The 17,192-nt window shown below is 41.7% G+C and overlaps 1 protein-coding gene across 1 annotated transcript in view; it reads right to left on the reverse strand.

The window, feature by feature from the left end:
* Nucleotides 1–12,033: 12,033 nt before the first annotated feature.
* Nucleotides 12,034–17,192, reverse strand: part of lig1 (ligase I, DNA, ATP-dependent) — a 66,052-nt gene continuing 60,893 nt past the window's right edge. The window contains exons 25-27 of the mRNA XM_019347486.2: nucleotides 16,224–16,367; nucleotides 14,847–14,939; nucleotides 12,034–12,232 (exon numbers count right to left, since the gene is read on the reverse strand). Coding sequence (XP_019203031.1) covers nucleotides 12,158–12,232; nucleotides 14,847–14,939; nucleotides 16,224–16,367 — 312 coding nt within the window. The 3' untranslated portion in view covers nucleotides 12,034–12,157. The remainder of the gene's footprint in view (nucleotides 12,233–14,846; nucleotides 14,940–16,223; nucleotides 16,368–17,192) is intronic.

Genomic DNA, 17,192 nt, shown 5'->3' on the forward strand with positions numbered 1-17,192 from the left:
GCACTTGACAAGGACGTCCACTTTACCCACTTCACGTCATTATTACACTGAGCCCACTTATCCAAGTTTCCTGGGATAAAAATCAAGGCTCTCGTTTTGCAAGGTAGCACAAAGCCAAGAGAGCAGCAAAGCGCCGAGCATCAGATCAACTTTCTCTCACGTTTGAGACGACAACATAAATTTTTTTTGCCACTTGTGACAGCCACTCGTTCATCTTAACACCTCAGATACCCCCCTGACGGATCAGCTGAACAAAATGGACCATCTGCCAACTTGTTGGCGCCATCAACTGTCTAAGCTTTGGCTTGAATGTCTAAATCGCGACATCCTTAACAATTATTGCAGATCCTGCCTTCAGGCCCCAGAGAAACAGGGGGATTCTTTATGAGTCTGGCAGGTGCAGAATGTGGCAAGCACCCAAACTCGTCAGCACCGAGCGATGGTGGCAGCGGCAGCGGCTGAGCTTGGCAGGCAGAAACTGTATCACGTATAGAGCGAAGGCCTCCATTCCTGGCAGTGATATAGCACACTAATGCAGGAGAGGGAGAGCTCATCTGCTGCTAAATTATACAGAGAGGAGAGGTAGAGGAGAGGGGAAAGAGGTACCAGCGGGAAACACGCAGGGAAAACTCGATCTGTAGACCAATTTTAACTTCTTTTTTTTTCCGGAAAATTATACACAAGTCCTCAGCTGCACTTTAGTCATATTGAGGTGGACAAGGCTTCACATCAATTGGTGTTATTAGAGATGACTGAATACGCAAAGTACCTCAGGCTTTAGCGACTGTGCGAATGAAACCATCTCAGCTGTCTGCCTGTATAACCCATCAAGCTTGTTTTCACGGGTGGAGACAGTGGCCTCAGTTGTATTTGGTGAGGGCATGTCATTAGACACCCATATAAATTTACAGAGCATATTTCCTTGTGATTTTCTCATTTCCTTTGACATCAAATTATTTCCAATGGAATGAGGAAAAAAGAACATACCAAGCACACTTTGAAAAGCCCACAGATAAACACAGGCTGGGAAGGCATCCCGAGCTGTAGATGTTAGGGGCACTTGTCAGCTCTATCCATGTCTAATTTTTCTGCAATGTCGAGTATGTTTGTCACAGCTGAGTGCAGCACTGATCACAAGGCAGGCTGGCAGACGTGCAGAAGGGGAATGTCTTTTCAAAATGTGGAGGGCTTCTACGAATGAAGAGCCGCTTTAAGATGGGACTGCTGGAGGGTTTCTTGCCGGTCGAGATGGGAAAAAGACAGAAAAGATACACACCACAGAGGCTGGTTCATACCAAGGTCAAAAGACTAATGACCGTCAACAGCGATCCAATGGAGTGCACTGCAATCTCAACCCCTTAAGCACAAGCATCTCAGTGTGGGCCAAAGTGAAGCGCTGAGACGTGGGGAACAACAACTGCTGCCATCATAAACCCATCACAAAGCGGTCTCGTTAGCGACTGGATCGACTCGCAGTTTCGCTCAAAGGGGTTGAATAATCAAGCGAAACATTTCCATAACCAAATAAGGCAAATGAGCCATGGCGAGCAATTGGCCAGAAAACTGTCAAAAGTTCAGGCTAGAAGGCAGGATTAAATATAAATACGGCCGTGTTATGCCACCATGGGTTCCTAATAGGAGGCAGGTTAACGATGCAGTGACAAAAAAAACCCCCAAAAAGGTCAACAGAGGAAAGAGTAGATGACCAGAAGTATGACATAGGTGTGTATTCATTAGTAATCTTTGACATTTAGAGAAGTTATTTTAAGTAGTGGGAAGTGTGTTTCAAAGAGCAGCAGCTGCTTAGAGTTACAGTTTGAGACTCGTTTGACTCAGTTTAGATTCAAAGGTTTTATTTTCACTGTTTCTGTAAATGTGTAATGATATGAAAACCTGAAACAGCAACTGCTAATTTCTGATTCTTTAGTGAAGCCGTTGTTTGTTTTCTATACTCTTCATAGCTATCCAAATCTATCCTACTTGAAAAAGTAATCACCCCCTAAACCTAACAACTGTCTGTGCCATGTTTGCAAACAAGAACTGCAACCAAGCGTTTGCAATGACTGACGAGACTTCCACAGCACTGTGAAGAAATTTGGGCCATTCTTTGAGCAGAACAAGTCCAGACTGACTACGCCACGCCAAAGTTTGAAGCTGGTGTGTTTCAAGTAACTGTCCTGCTACATAACCCGAGTACATTTGAACTTTCTTCCACAGGATTTTCTGGTAGAGAGCAGAATTCATGGTTCCATCAATTATGGCATTCAGGTTCTGAAGCAGCAACTCCACACCATGCAAACTACCAACACCATGTTTGACTGTTGATATAATGTCATTTTAATGAAATACTGTTAGTTTTGTGACAAATGTAACAGGACTCAAAACTTCCAAAAAGTTAAACCTTTGTCTTTTCAGTTCACAGATTGTTGAGTCCTTTTCTTTTTATAAATGTGAGATCAGCCTTTATGTTCTCTTTGGTCAGCAGTGGTTTTCACCTTTAACTCTCCCATGGATGCCATTTTTGCTGAGTCTCTTTCATATTGTTAACTGAAACATGAGAAGTCTGCAGTTCCTTTGCGACCTCCTGAATAAGTCGTCAATGTGCTCTTGGAGTAATTTTTGTAGGCAACTCCTAGGAAGGTTCATCACTGTTTCAAGTTTCCTAAGTTTTCTCCATTTGTGGATAATATCTCTCAGTGTGGTTTGCAGGAGTCCTAAAGCATTAAAATGGGTTTGTAAGACTTTCAAGACTAATAGATGTGACTCAATATTTCTCAGTTGTTTCTTTACATTGTGTCATAATTTGTTGCTTTTTGGGGTCTTTTAGCCTACTTCACTTTGTTAGTAGGTTCTATGTATATGATTTATTGATGTGCAATAATGAGGCCTGTGTGTGTCTACTCAGATTTTCAATAAATGTGGTTAGTCACAGTTAATTCACACAGGGTCAGGTAACTTTTGAAAAATAGGCAAACAAATAAATCAGAAAGCGGGGAAATATTTTCTCCTCGATTGTGACTGCAATTGTGCAAGAGGGAAGGACACACTTTGCACCAATCACTAGTGAAATCAAGCTTTCATGCTCACATCCACAGCTATGCCCAGTTTAGAATTATCAGTCACCTTCTGCATGCATGTCTGCAACAAGCACTCTGAGAAAACCCTCAAATGCACAGGAAGAAGATGCAAAAACCGCACGCTACACCCAACCGACCAACAGGTTTGTACAAATTTGGAGCACTTGCTAGCTGGTTTTCATTGTTTACTGGATGTAGACTGGTGTTTGTGAAGGTCATGTTGTCTAACACAGCTCTGCACCACTCCGCTCCCATGTCAAATAGTCCTTGCAGAGCCTAGGGGTGTGTTTTGATGGTCCCACTGAGCTCAAACCAGATGGGATGGCGTGTCACTGCAGGATGTTGCTGTAGCCCTGCTGCTCAAAACAGTGTTGCTTTGAATGCTGAATAAATTTCCAGCAGTCTCACCTGCTAAGTCCCCCCTCCCCAAAACCCACACACCATTACAGCTCATCCTCTGTCCTTCATGGTGTGAAGCACACATGCAGATGCTCAGCAAAGTCCAGATTTACACCTCATCTAATGTGCATTTGTTGAGTTTATTGGCCTTGCTTTTCTTAATGTCCTTCAGCAGTGGTTTCCTTGCAACAGCTAGAGTATGACAGACTGATTCACACAGACTTCACCTAGCAGTTGAGGTTAAGATACTTGAACTCAGGGAAGCACCACTGTGGTGCTTGTGGTGCCTGAGGTGCTTTTTTCAGACTGACTGACCTTCATGTCTTAATGTAATGATGGACTGCTGTTTCAGTTTACTTGGCAGCGCTGTTGTTGCCATTGAAAAGGGGTTTATTTGCTGTGCTGTACAAACGTTAAGTTGGCACTGGGAAAAAAGATGTTTTCAAAGAAAATAATAGGTTAATACATTTTTTTAAAATCACTTTTGATGACTCAGGTGATGTGAAGAATCACAGACATAAGCAGCGTTGTTTTACACTGTCAAAACAGAGGAGGGGGGGACATTAAATATGTAACTGTGTCCAAAGTATAGACAGCCACAGCATGTGATAAAATTGTAAACTGTGATGTAACACCTGAACACATAAAAACCAGCTGAAAAGCAAAACTGAAGAGAAGTTCATCCTGATGAAAGGGAATAACTCATTAAAAGTGTTTTTTTTTTGTGTAAACTCTGAAAAAAAATCTTTGATGTCTGAGCAAGCAGAGAGACTAAAGGATGAATGTGAATATCTACACACAAGTGTCATTTACAGGAAAGGATTACAACGGTTATATTTCACAGTGACGCCTCAGCCATTTGAGTTCAGTCATAGGTTCTTTTTTTATTTTTTATGTTGTGGAGAGTATTCCAACTTTTCTCCTTTATTGTCTGGTATTTTTTCACTGTTTGTGCTTAATAAAAAAAGTCAATAAGATTGAAAATATGTCTAATAAAATTGTGGGTGAAAAGCAGCAGTGTCACACTGCTTTGTGAGTCCAGATTCTTAAGCAAAGGGCAAGAAACTGTCTGTGATGTATCACATTGTAAGTTGCGTTTGTTGTACTTGGCATCCACTGTTGTTAATCTAACTCTATCAAGGTTATTGTACTTAATCAAAACTAAACAAAAAAAATAAAGATAAGTGACATTTTAGTTAACTGAAATAAAAACTAGATTTTAGGGTAAAAAGATATTTTGTGCTTACAAAACTTGTATAGGAAAATTCATACACACTGACAGTTTATTAGGTACACCTTATTAGACCCCCTTTTGCCTTCTAGCTGTTTGGTCAGAAACCTGCACATCTCTGGAAGCTCTCTCCCTGTTTCTCACACAGATGGAGCAGATACTGGCCCTGCTGCTGGACCTTATGTAACCTTTGTCTCCTGGTTTCTCCTTCACACTATTAAGGAGACATCCTTTCACAACTCTTTGGGCTTGCCCATGAAGGTGAAATGGAGGAAACTGATTCTGTGGACAGATGTGCAATATCCACGTAACGAATTTAGACCAGAAGTATCTACAATCAATTAATCAGTTACAATATGTGTACCATATGTGCACACAGTCAATCTATGAGAGCCAGAAGTCTGGTTGGGTTTTAGGGGAGCAAATACTTATTCCACTTAATGTCACCGAAATCAGTTTATAACTTGTGTTTCTAACTTCCATAGAAACTTCTATAAAAACTAGACTGTTAATTTCTTTGTAAGTGAACAAACTTACATATTCAGCAGGGGATCCAATCATTCCCACACTGTATGGATGCAGCAATCTGGATGGGCTGGACTTCCTGTGCTTCAATGGGCTGTTGGCACTCATGCTACCAGCAGTGACACTGTCAAAAAGCAAACCCAGAAGGGATAAAGAGAGAACAACGGTCTGCTGCAGACAACGTAACTCCTTATTTGGAGGTACTTTTATTTTTTTTCTTTCTTTATTTATTTCGGGGATTGTCGTCTCCACCGTCTTACTGACAGTGAGCAGCTGGTTGTGAACATGTCATCATTCAACTTATGCTTGCTCTAGTGTCAAGGGATACCACTGGGGGGGGGAAATTACAGCTTTCCATAAACAACATGTGTTTACATTCAAGTGCCACAGATCTCAAGCAGCAGCAGAAATTATGACCTTTGTCCACTTTGAGCACAGAATGACTGAGTGTGGGTGGTGGTGGTGGAGGGGCAGTCAACAAAAGTCTGATTTTGAGGGTGCTGCTCAACCATGAGAGATATCGCTGCTAAACTTTTTCCCTAATTAGGTCTGTTTTTGTGCTTAAATCTAAATAATTTAAGCACAGCAGTGATTTGTCATGGCCTGTCAGAAAAGAAAAAACACTGGAAGACAATTACCAACGCCACTGTTTGTGGTTTAATTTCAAGGATTTGTTGGCACAGTTAAACCCAACTCGCATTAGTTAAAATGAGCTGATGAAGTGCACTGATGAGTCACACTGAGCGCACAATTCTGCACTGTCTCTGGTGTTGAGGAGCTAATACCCTGTTAGAGTGGAGACTGGAGGACGAGGGAAATCATATAAAGGGTCTAAAACAGAGGGGGCCTGACATCATCAAATCCGAAAGGTTACTGGCCAACGCTGGGTGCTCAAGCTCAAGAAAAACACTATTGATATGCCGTGGGTTCGGCCGGGCACAATGGCAGGGACTGTCCCTCCCGCTCTCCCTTGTGGCCTGGCATCGCAGAGATGTCACAGAGAGCACCAAACAAATGGACGGAGGGATAGAAAGGGATGGAGGGAAGGCGAGGAGGTGGAGGAGAACAAACTCATTGTTCTCAGGGTGGAGAAAGCGCTATTGTGAACAAGACAGATAGCTTATGTGGGAGAATGGGGTGGGGAAAGAGAGAGGGACACAAAAGGACAGAGAAAGGTGAAACCTGGCATTTTTTATAGATGCCCCCCCCACCCCACCCGTGCGCTTGGAGGTAATCCATAATCCTGGCTTTAGGGTACACTTCCTGAAAGTTTAAAGAGGAACACAGCAGGGACAGTTTCAGCACACAGGAGCAATCTTCAGCTTGCCTTTCATGTGCATCAAGCCTAGAGATCCTTTCTCCTTTCAAATCGTGCTTCACATCCAAGAGCCTCCAGTCACTTCTTAACATGTGGATAAACAGTTCAACAGAGGCAGGGAGCAGGTAGGTCTGCAGCAACTGCCCCCTGGGTCCAGTCTGAGCGGGTGACTCAATGTGAACTAACAGCACAGCTGTTTGAACATGGGCTGAGACCTCAGTGGAGAGATGGAGGCCGCTGTGCTGCAATGCCCTGCAGGCGTTCGATGCGTGCCAGCTGCCCCCCTCGGTAAACATCAGTGACACAAATACACGGGCAGTTAACCAGGCGCACACACACACACACACACATACACATACACACACGTGTTCATGGAAAGATGACAAAAACAGCCTCATTCAGACATGCAGAAAAAAGGGAACGAATGCAGAACAGTGTCAGCATGCAGGCGCTTAGACCCAACAGCAATCCAAGGAGATTTGATCATTTCCTCTCCACTGACACAATGACACAAATTAGACACTCTCCACGTCAACCTTCAGTTACCCACAACAATGGACAATATCATACAGCACACACAATATGGGATTAAATTAATTACATGTTTTCCTTCTCAATATTTCACGCTCTGCTGCCTGCGTGATTCCCATTTGGGACTTTTTTCCTCAAACTGGATGTTTAAAGCTCATTTCAAAAGCAACAGCACAGCTGAACACTGCTGGTTGAATTTCAGATTTCAGTAACACCAGCAAGCCCTTGTTCTTACTTTTTGTTTTTTTCCTTGAAGATGAGATGTGATGATGATATTCAATATGTGCTTCAGATTTTCCCAAAGCTGTGTGCAGGAGAGACGACACATTTAAAGCAGAAACTAGACTAAAACATTTCAGTCTTTACACGAGAAAAAGGAAGACTGAATAAAATAGGAGGAAAAAATGTGCTGCAGATAAACAGAAGACAAAACAGGCAGGCAAATCTGGATTTGGAATTTCCATGATTATTCAGCCACAATGGTGTCCTTCTCAAACTCCCCCTCAGCAGACACAGGACACGGCCCACACGCACAAATAATAGGCAAACCACCAGCCGTGCAGTATGCATACTTGCATGCAGAGAAAGCATAACAAATAGCGATCTCAAGAGCTTTCGACTATGGGAAATATAAACCACTCTGCATGTAAATACACTGACAATAGTGTGCCACATGCTGCGTGAGATGCTGCACAACTGGCACAATTTTCCAAGTCTATGCAAGAAGCTGTGAGGATGCACAGTGGTGCCTTTAGCTAGATGACATCTGCATGCCAGTAAGCAGGCAGGTATAATGCTTAATATGTTCATCATTACAGACCGAAAGGTTTGCTAATTAAAAGTGCAGCTGAGGGTAATGACTCTTTTTTTCTCAGTCATAACACATTGGAAATTCAAATTCAGACAAGATGAAAAGTAACATTATCAATGAAGTGATTACAGTTCATCATTAAGGGAAAATGAACCCAATTTCACAACAATCCATCCAACAGCAGTGGAGCTTTAATTTGCAACAAAACAGGTAAAGTCAATGGATTTTTTGTGTGTGGGGGGCTGAGCAGCAGCGTGATCCAGAGGTTTGTGCTGCCTCACGCACCAAAGGGTCTGGGTTTGAATCCACCGGGACACATTTGTGTGGAGTTTGCATGTTCTCTGGCTTCCTCCCACACAATAATCACCCTAATAAGACGTGCTTATTAGGTAGATGAAAACTGAACAGTTATGGTTAGAGGCAATCTCACTTTGCACTTTGAGTATAATTAGCTTAAAAAATACACAAGGAAAGCTCTCGATGCTTTGTAGATACTGAAGTAATATTGCTATTGTGATTCTTTTTTCTTAGTGTGATAATGACAAAGTCAAAATAGTCTTAACTTGTAGTAGATTTTATAGCAATCAATCTTAATCTGTTGAGACATTTTATTCTGGACCACATGCAAAGCCCCACCTTATCTTAAAGACCTCATAGTATCTTATTATTCCCGTAGCATACTTCAGAGGAAGAGCCTCCAGCGATCTGGCCCATCTTCTGTGGAATCGGTTTCCAGGTTTGGAAAACAGGCGCCCTCTCTACTTTTAAGATTTACCTTCAAACTTTCCTTCTTGGAACTGAACCATCCTTTAGTCATGCTTCTACAAGCTCAAGCTGCTGGTGGGCCTGTATTTATATGCCACTACTGCATATAATCAACTTTGTGTCCCCTTTGGTAATCTGAAGCTAATGGCCCCTGAAACTGCTCCCTGTTTATTATATTGTTTGTTGTTATGCTCTTTTTCTCTTTGTTCACCTCTTCTTCTCTGTTCCCCCCTCACCCGAACAAGCAGAGACAGATGGCGGTTTCCCCTGAGCCTGGTTTTGTACATCACACTGTATATAAAATCTGGCCATCACGATGTCACCTTTTGGTTAGTAAGGTCTCACAGTGAGGCCTTGGCATCTCGGGGCTTGAAACCAACAACAAGTGAGGATGGATCTGAATTAGAAAACAAAGACACTCTGTGATCATGTGATGTTGAGCTGTCAGTCATAAGGAGGGTATGCCACAGAAGTGCACTGGTGAAAAGGCTTGCTGTGTGGAAGCATATTAGTGGAAAGTTGACTGGCAGGAAAAAGGGCGGTAAGAAAAGTTGCACCAACAAAGGGTCGACTGCAGGCTTGAGAGGATCGTCATGAAACATGGAGTCAAAAGCTGGTCTCAGGCTGATGTGAGTGCATCAAGAGCCACCAGCCTCAGAAGTCTTCAGGAAAGGAGCTCCAACTGTTGCTTTCCTAATCTAAAGCCACTGCTGAACAACAGACAAGGTCAGAAGTCTTATCTGGCATAAGGAGGAAAAGAACTGGACTGTTGCTCAGTGGTCCAGAGTCCTCTTTTCAGATAAAAATATACTTTGTGTTACATATGGAAAACAAGGCTCCGGTGTCTGGAGGAAGACTGATGAGGCACTGGATCCAAGGTGTTTGAAGTCTAGTGAGAAATTTCTGCAATCTGTTGTTATTCGGGGTGCTATGGCAGGTGGTGGTGCTGGTGGACTATGTCAACGCAACAGTCTAACAAAACATATTATAACACTTCATGCTTCCATCTGCTGAAAAGCCTTATGGGGAGCTGCCCAGAGTGCCAAAACTACCATCCAATGCTTTGCAGTCCATATTAATAATACCTTTAAATTGGCTAACCAAGTCACCTGAAGATGAAGATGAGAAACACCCGAGGCATAAACAGAGAAGAGCTGAAGGCCGCCATCAAAGCAACCTGGGATTTAATAACATCTGAGCACAGCCACAAGCTGATCACCTACATGCCACGTCACACTGATGCAGTAATTCACTGCAAAAACTCAAAATCTTACCAAATATGAAAATGAATTTTCACTTGTTCCATTGGCAGATTTTTTCACTTGTTTCAAAGTAAAATATCTTGTTTTAAGTGAAAAAAAATCTGCCAATGGAACAAGTGAAAATTCTCTAATTTTTCTCTAGTTTCAAGATTCACTGTCTTGAAACATGTTTCTGTACCTCACTGAAATGTTGCTCAGTAGCTGATCGTGTCTTATTTTAAGTGTAATGAGATCATTTTGACTAGAAATAAGACAAATATACTTGGTAAGTGTTATGGCCCGTCTAGGCGCGGCCAGACCACAACATAAAGGGTGATCCATCCCCGTCCAACCCCAAGCAGCACGTCACACACTTAATACTTTGTGACAGTGATTTATTTACAATGAGTGCATTTAAACAAAGGAAGGGAGCAAATGATAACTTCAGGGTGAACCCAAGGCCAAAACAACAAACAAAAAGGTAGCCTATCTCAGGAGTACATAACTTACCTATTCAAAAGAACCAAACCAAACGACAAGTACTTTCCTCCCTACCTAACAAAAACAGGAGAAAATTAATCAAACAAAACGGCGGTCCACCCCTACATGCTCTTACATCAAACCAACATAGTGACACAGTGAACGGTCTGCCGGCTGGGTTGGGCGGAGGATGAATGACCTGGCAGTCCTTGGCGGTGTCTTCTTATGCTCTGCCTCCTGGTTGTTAGCCAATCGGTACAATCCATCCACCCTGGATGCACCAATCATGGAGGAGCACCTGCACACTCAAATTTGCATATTATAATTACGGCAACAGTCGTAACAGTAAGCTTTTGCAGTGGATGTTAAAACAAAGCCCTAACTAAGTATTCAGTACATAAACAAACATACTTTTCAGAACTGGACATTTTACAGTGTCCAGAAAAAAAACCTTAACTCTAAAATAATTTGAATGACTGAATTTCTCGTTTTCATAGACAAAATTGTAAAGTCAATTCAGTTTTATCTATATTGCGTCTAATAACACAGCAGTCACCTCAAGGTGCTTGTTATTGTAAAGACCTTACAATTATATCAGAAACCAAAACGAGCACTTGATGACAGTGGAAAGGAAAAACTCAATTTTAACAGGAAGAAACCTCCAGCAGAACTGTGCTCAGGGAGGGAAGTCATATCAGACACCGTTTATATTTCGCCGTACCTCACAGGGAATCATCGAGTATCTTTCTTTACCTTTCCTTACAATGTAAAATGCCCTGAAATGACTGTTGAATGGGAGTTTATGGTGGATTGACATTACCACCCCTAGAGCCAATACTGTGGCTTAGTCAGTAAGCACTGCTGCCAAGATGCTTACAGATACAAGAGCTTATTTGCAGTTCACCAGTTTTCCCCCACCGTTCTTACTGCAGCTCTGTTGCCCTTGCATGTGTGACTCGCAAAACATATCTCTCAAGCAGTGAGCGTCTGTCAATGTCAAAATATTTCCCGCTCATTCAGGATGTTTAGCATTAAAAGAGATTCTGAGGTGCTCACACAGACAAAAAGCACAAACACCAAAGTAGTTCAATCTCCGCGAGCACTTGCTGCCTCTCACATGGAATCACTGTGCAGAAAACTCACAATCCTCTTTCACCACGTCATAATCACCCATCCTTGGCGCTCGAACCGCTGCGACTCTCCTTCCACACATCTGTGATTGATTCATGCTGGACAGTTAGTGGATTTCCATCATCTAATGCAAGCTGTGAGTGCTTCGCTTTTGTCCTGCTGTTTGAGCAACTGTCAGCTCCGGCATCGTCAGCTACTAATAACATTTCAGGCAGTTGGCAGTCTCTTTGGCTCGTACTATTATTACCACACACTTTGCCGTTGCCTTTTTGAGGAGAAATAAGGACAGTCTAAAACATATTTGCATGCAAACCATACTTTTCTGGGTTTACTTGGCGGCTGTGCAGAGTGAATTTCTGATAGAGATCTGATACCGGCAGGTATGCTGTAACTGCTGAATCGATGCAGGTTTTAGGAATTCATGTGCATCGCATGTGGCAAGATGTTTACGCAACTTTGACTCTCAAAAGGAACTCAAAGTAAGTAAAAAGGAGCAGCCTCCACAAATCAATGACGTACACAGGACGCTTAAAACTGGCAAGTGCCTTTATTTTCATTCAACAGTACACAAAGAAAGAAAGAAGCTATTTACAATTACAAGAATGAAAATTCAATTATTTATTATTCCCTGCTGATGACTACAGACGATCAGTAGTAGTCCTCCGGGTCAGCTTTATCCCCCTGATTCTGGATCTGCTGCTGCTTCTTGTACAACTCGGCGATCTGCAGAGATTGAGAGGGAGAGAGATGTTTAGAGAGAACAAGGGAGACGAGACGAGACGGTTTGCGAGAAAGAGGGGAAGCAGGGTGGAGGGAGGGAGTGAGGGAGAGACTATCATGAAGTGAGGTCAGAAACATGAAGAGGAGAAGCTAAAAATATCAGTTTGATTATTCATATGCTGGGCTTTGATGTCGGTGACTCCCAGCTGCTGAGTGCGAGACGGGGGCTGTGTTCACTTGGGCTCATCGGAGTTCGGGGGCGAGGGAGGAGGAAGGCGGGACAACGAATAATGCGCGAACAGCAGGCCCACCCAGAATCAGCAGTATCAGTACCAGTACAGCAGGGTGGCACGGTGAGGATGGAAAACAATGAAACATCACATTATTTCTCCTCCGCATGATCAAGGTAAAGCTTTGATTCTCAGCCCAAAAGTGGTTGCATCCAACATGATCTGGCTCGTCTTCATGTTTTCTTAATTCCCACTGACTCGAATGAGGTTAAGGTTTATTTAAACCGTGCACTACGTCAGGCAATGTGAACCGATGTGCTGTGCTAACGAGCGTGTGTGCATCTTCACTGATGACAACTGACAGATGCATCATTTTAATGCTGCTGATGTTCCTACTTGATTCGCTGCAGCAAACGCCTATATCTACACTCTATAAGTAACAGATGGGCATTGATTCAACTCAGTGAATAATAACATTTTATTGTAGTTCAGTCTTTAGAAATGCTACACAAGTTTGGGCGCAGGTGGTGTTACACTACAATGAACCTGGCATGGAGTTTCCCGGTGAGGCGCGGCGTGCGTTTCAGAGCTGGTGCATCTAAGGCGATGCATGATGCAAGAAAGCATGTCGTAAAATGTTTAGCAGGGAATCAAACTTTAAAAATCTCGTTTCATTTTGTTGACTTGTTAGAGTCAAACGGTTTTGAACGTAGGGGATCTCTTTTTATCACGCCATGAATCAGAAAACATGGTCAACAGCAGGAGGAAAAAAATAATATCAATGTTCATCGTGTTTTCAGGTAAAAGATGTTCTATAAGTCAGGCTATGAATGATACATGAACGCAACCTTCAGAAAACAAAACTTTGAGAATACAGAAAGCAATAAACATGGAGACTTCAGTACGAGTTTCAGGCATCATAAAGAAATTCTTCTTAACACAGAAGTGGAGACTTCTGGTCTCTGAGTATGAATTAAAAAAAAGACTCTTTTACATCATGTTCTATTTGACACGTAGGCCCAACAGACATGGTAGTAAATTTAAAAAAAAAAACCCAACAACTTCATGTCTATTTTGGACATTTCTTATCTACATTCACATGTAATTTAAGGGGGATAGTTTAATTGCTAACTCTAAATTGCCCATAGGTGTGAATGTGAGTGCGAGGGGTTGTCTGTCTCTGCGACAGACTGGCGACCTGTCCAGGGTGTACCCTGCCTCTCGCTCTAAGACAGCTGGGATACTCTACAGCTCCCCCGCGACCCTGACAAGGATATAAGCGGAAGCGAATGGATAGATGGATGGATTTTTAATATGTGCATCCACTTTTGTAGCAGAAAGACCATAACTGGTTATTTATTTATTTTGTACAATGAATGAATGATATAGGCTTGGAGATGAATTTGGACACACTGTTAAGGAAACTGATTGAGGGATTAAAGAAGAAGTATTTGGTAGTTTTAGCCCTACAGCATAAAATAGGTAAGTACAAATTCCAGTATTTTCTGGCAATATTCTAATATATATCAATATTTACCACTATTTCACTAATACTACAATCTAGGGGAGAAAAACTAAACAAAAACAAACTGACAATATATTTGGAAATATACTTTCAAAAACATAAAAACATTTGTATGCACATGACATTTCCTGTATAAAGTATACAGTCCATATACAGTCCTGTAACTCAGGTCAGCATAGGGATAAAAATTTTATATGCTCATGGGTCAGCAGCCAGGTCATACAGAGGCAGGCAGACATCAACATGGCATTAAAAAAACAAAAAAAAAAACCTAAGGAAACTGCGGAAAGTTGATTTGTGTTCTGGCCAAACTTTCTGGGAGTTATGTGAAACACAAATCCACTGTTAGACTAAAATAACAGAATTAATGGGTTGTGCTGCTGAGCTTGGCGTTGTCTACTTAAATTTGTTTTTCTGAAGGTACGACTGTCCTGCAGTTCTCTACTGTACAGTACAAATTATGCTTTGCTGCCTCACAATATATTGCTCAGAACCCACCACTAAACCAGGAGGTGCTGCTTTAACTGACTGTAATACAGCTCTGTTCGACATGCAGCAGGAGACCATTACATAAACCAATTCCTGTATATAAAAAAGACTGTCCTTGGAGTGCTATTCACCCATGAAATTTTACAGGACGGCTCTTGTGAAGCGACCATGATGTTGATGACGCTTTTCTATACAACACGGTCAAACAAACATATGACTGAATTTTACTAGGTCGTGATCTTCCCTCTTTGACCTCATGATCCTTCACATTTTGTAGTCCTATAAGAGCTCTATCTGACATTGTTTTATATGTGAGTCTACTGCTGGTTTCATATTCATTGGTGGAGGGGGGACCAGTACTGATCTAATGTACCTGAGCTGCGGCCGTGGCATCCTCGGGCTTCTTGTCGTCTCTAATCCTAAGGAAGCGAGGGAACCTCAGAGAAATGCCCTTCTCTGGATCCACCTGAAGAAGAGCAGATCACAAGAATTATAATTAAAACAAGCAAACAACCTGTGATACTGGGTTATCATTTGTTGTTACTTCTAAAGTACCCCCACGTACTGGATATTTTGTTGACTAACATGCACTGAAACATATTCAAGCCCTGCTAGCTCAAGGTTTGGAAATATCAACTCTTTCTACTCCGGTTCCAAAAACCTCTTTGAATTATTTGCCTTGTTTAGTATTTTACTGGCTTTAGAAATTGTACTGTACATTTTCTTTTTCAGAACAACCAAGGCTGCTTGAAAATGCAGATATATTGAATGCGAAGGGTGCATTTAAGATTTTTCAGAGCTGTAGTTACAGTTTATCAAATGCGAAAGGGTTTTTGTGTAAATTTGGGGGTCAAATGTAATTAATAAGTATACAACACTGACAATAACCTGACTTATTAATTCAATCTTTAAAACTTCTGGTAAAAGTTGCAGTAAGTACAGGATATTTGCACAGATATGAATAAAGCTGTGCCTTGAAATTTTGGCTTTTGAAAAGTTGGGAAAATGGCTTAGACCACCATAACAGCACATGAATTAGCGAAGGTCCCAGCAAAGCATGGATACCATTCTGTTCATAAGTACCTGAGCTGTTCACATGAGAGCTCGAGCTTCACGTACACAGAGGGGATGAGCATCATTAGCAAATGCACATAGCACTTTTAGTTACATCAAATTGCACTGCTATAATTTCTCAGAAAATATACACTCTTTTTCAGGCTACTGCCTATCGCAGAAAGCTGTAGCCACATTATGTGTGAAGCCTCAGGGTAATCTTACAAATTACCTGTCAAAACCAACCTGGGGATGACGGCATTAAAAGAATTGATACTGCTAATCCTCTTTTTGGTTACTCATCCAAACATCTGATATTCAACTGTTTAAAAATACGATGTAAAGAAGGTTTATTGAGAACGAAATGCAACACCTGGCAAATTTCAAACCAGATTTTTTTTAATTAATTGTAACGTTTTATCCATCCCAGTGTTGTTTTACTTTGCCTGCTGTTAAAACGAGAGCTATATTCTGGCAAACCTTTTTTATTTGCGCTGAGGGACTCTGCATCTAACATGCAGCCAAACCACGGGTAATAAACAAGTATCTGTTCTATTAAAACTGGACGCTTTTACAACATTTTTAATAACTCAATTAAGAGGCACTAATTATGACTTTTCACTGTAGGCAACAGAGCATAACAGGCAGAATTTATCAGTGGAAACACATGGAGGGCGGATTAAGACACTGAACTGACCATTCCCATTGCAGCTTTGTAGACCGGAGACAGTGAGAGGTCAGCGCACTTCACCTCCCAAACCTGCACAGCATCCAGCCACACGTCGGGCTCGGCTGATTGGTCAACGCGGTAGTAAGCACGGGGCTTAGGCAGGATGTGCTCCTAGAGAACATAAAATGAAAAATTAATGATTAAATCACTAATTTATCCAAATTAAGAATAAAATGCTAGATACATTTTAGAAATGTGTACCCAGAGTTAATGGTGATTTCTTCAAAAGAACTCAAATTCGTTCTTCTTACAGTACAATTATATAAACATTTCAAACACAAAACTCTTCAGATATGCACAGCTTGTGCAGGGCACTCGGTCACACATAAAATGTCGTGATTAGAATCCAAGTTGGATGAAATAACATTTTTACTTTTAGCATGACATAAACTGAATGCATGTAGTCACATAATCAGACAGGCACCACCAGATTACCTTTAGCATCTGACTTTTTAACGCCACTCAGTACCAAACAGAGAAAACATCACAGAGTTTGCAAAAGACAATTCATATGCCCTCAGTTTGTGCATATACACCCAGTTAACTGGAGTAGAGGTCAGTTAGTTCAGGTTTATTACATCCCTGCAGCATCAGATGGCAACAAAATCCATCAATAAAGTAGCGTTCACACAGGAAGAGCCTAGCAGCAATAAGGCAACCAGCAAAGGAATGTCAATGTACTTCAACAACATTTAGCGACAACTGTTGCCAGCAGGTCCTGAGTTGACCTTAAATGACAATATGAGTCCAGCAGTTGGGTGGCACTAGCAGTCGTTTAAAAACAGCATAGAGTTCAATACAAGGTATATTCAAAAAGTCCTGGCTTTACACATAAATGTTTGCTTAAGTTTTAGGTGCATAGTGGGATTTAAGGAAACATCTAAAATGGCCCAAATAGCTGACCCTAAAAAGGATTTGGGGCAAATTCAAGTCTGG

This window comes from Oreochromis niloticus, linkage group LG18 (genome assembly GCF_001858045.2).
Source record: "Oreochromis niloticus isolate F11D_XX linkage group LG18, O_niloticus_UMD_NMBU, whole genome shotgun sequence".
Lineage (NCBI taxonomy): Eukaryota > Metazoa > Chordata > Actinopteri > Cichliformes > Cichlidae > Oreochromis > Oreochromis niloticus.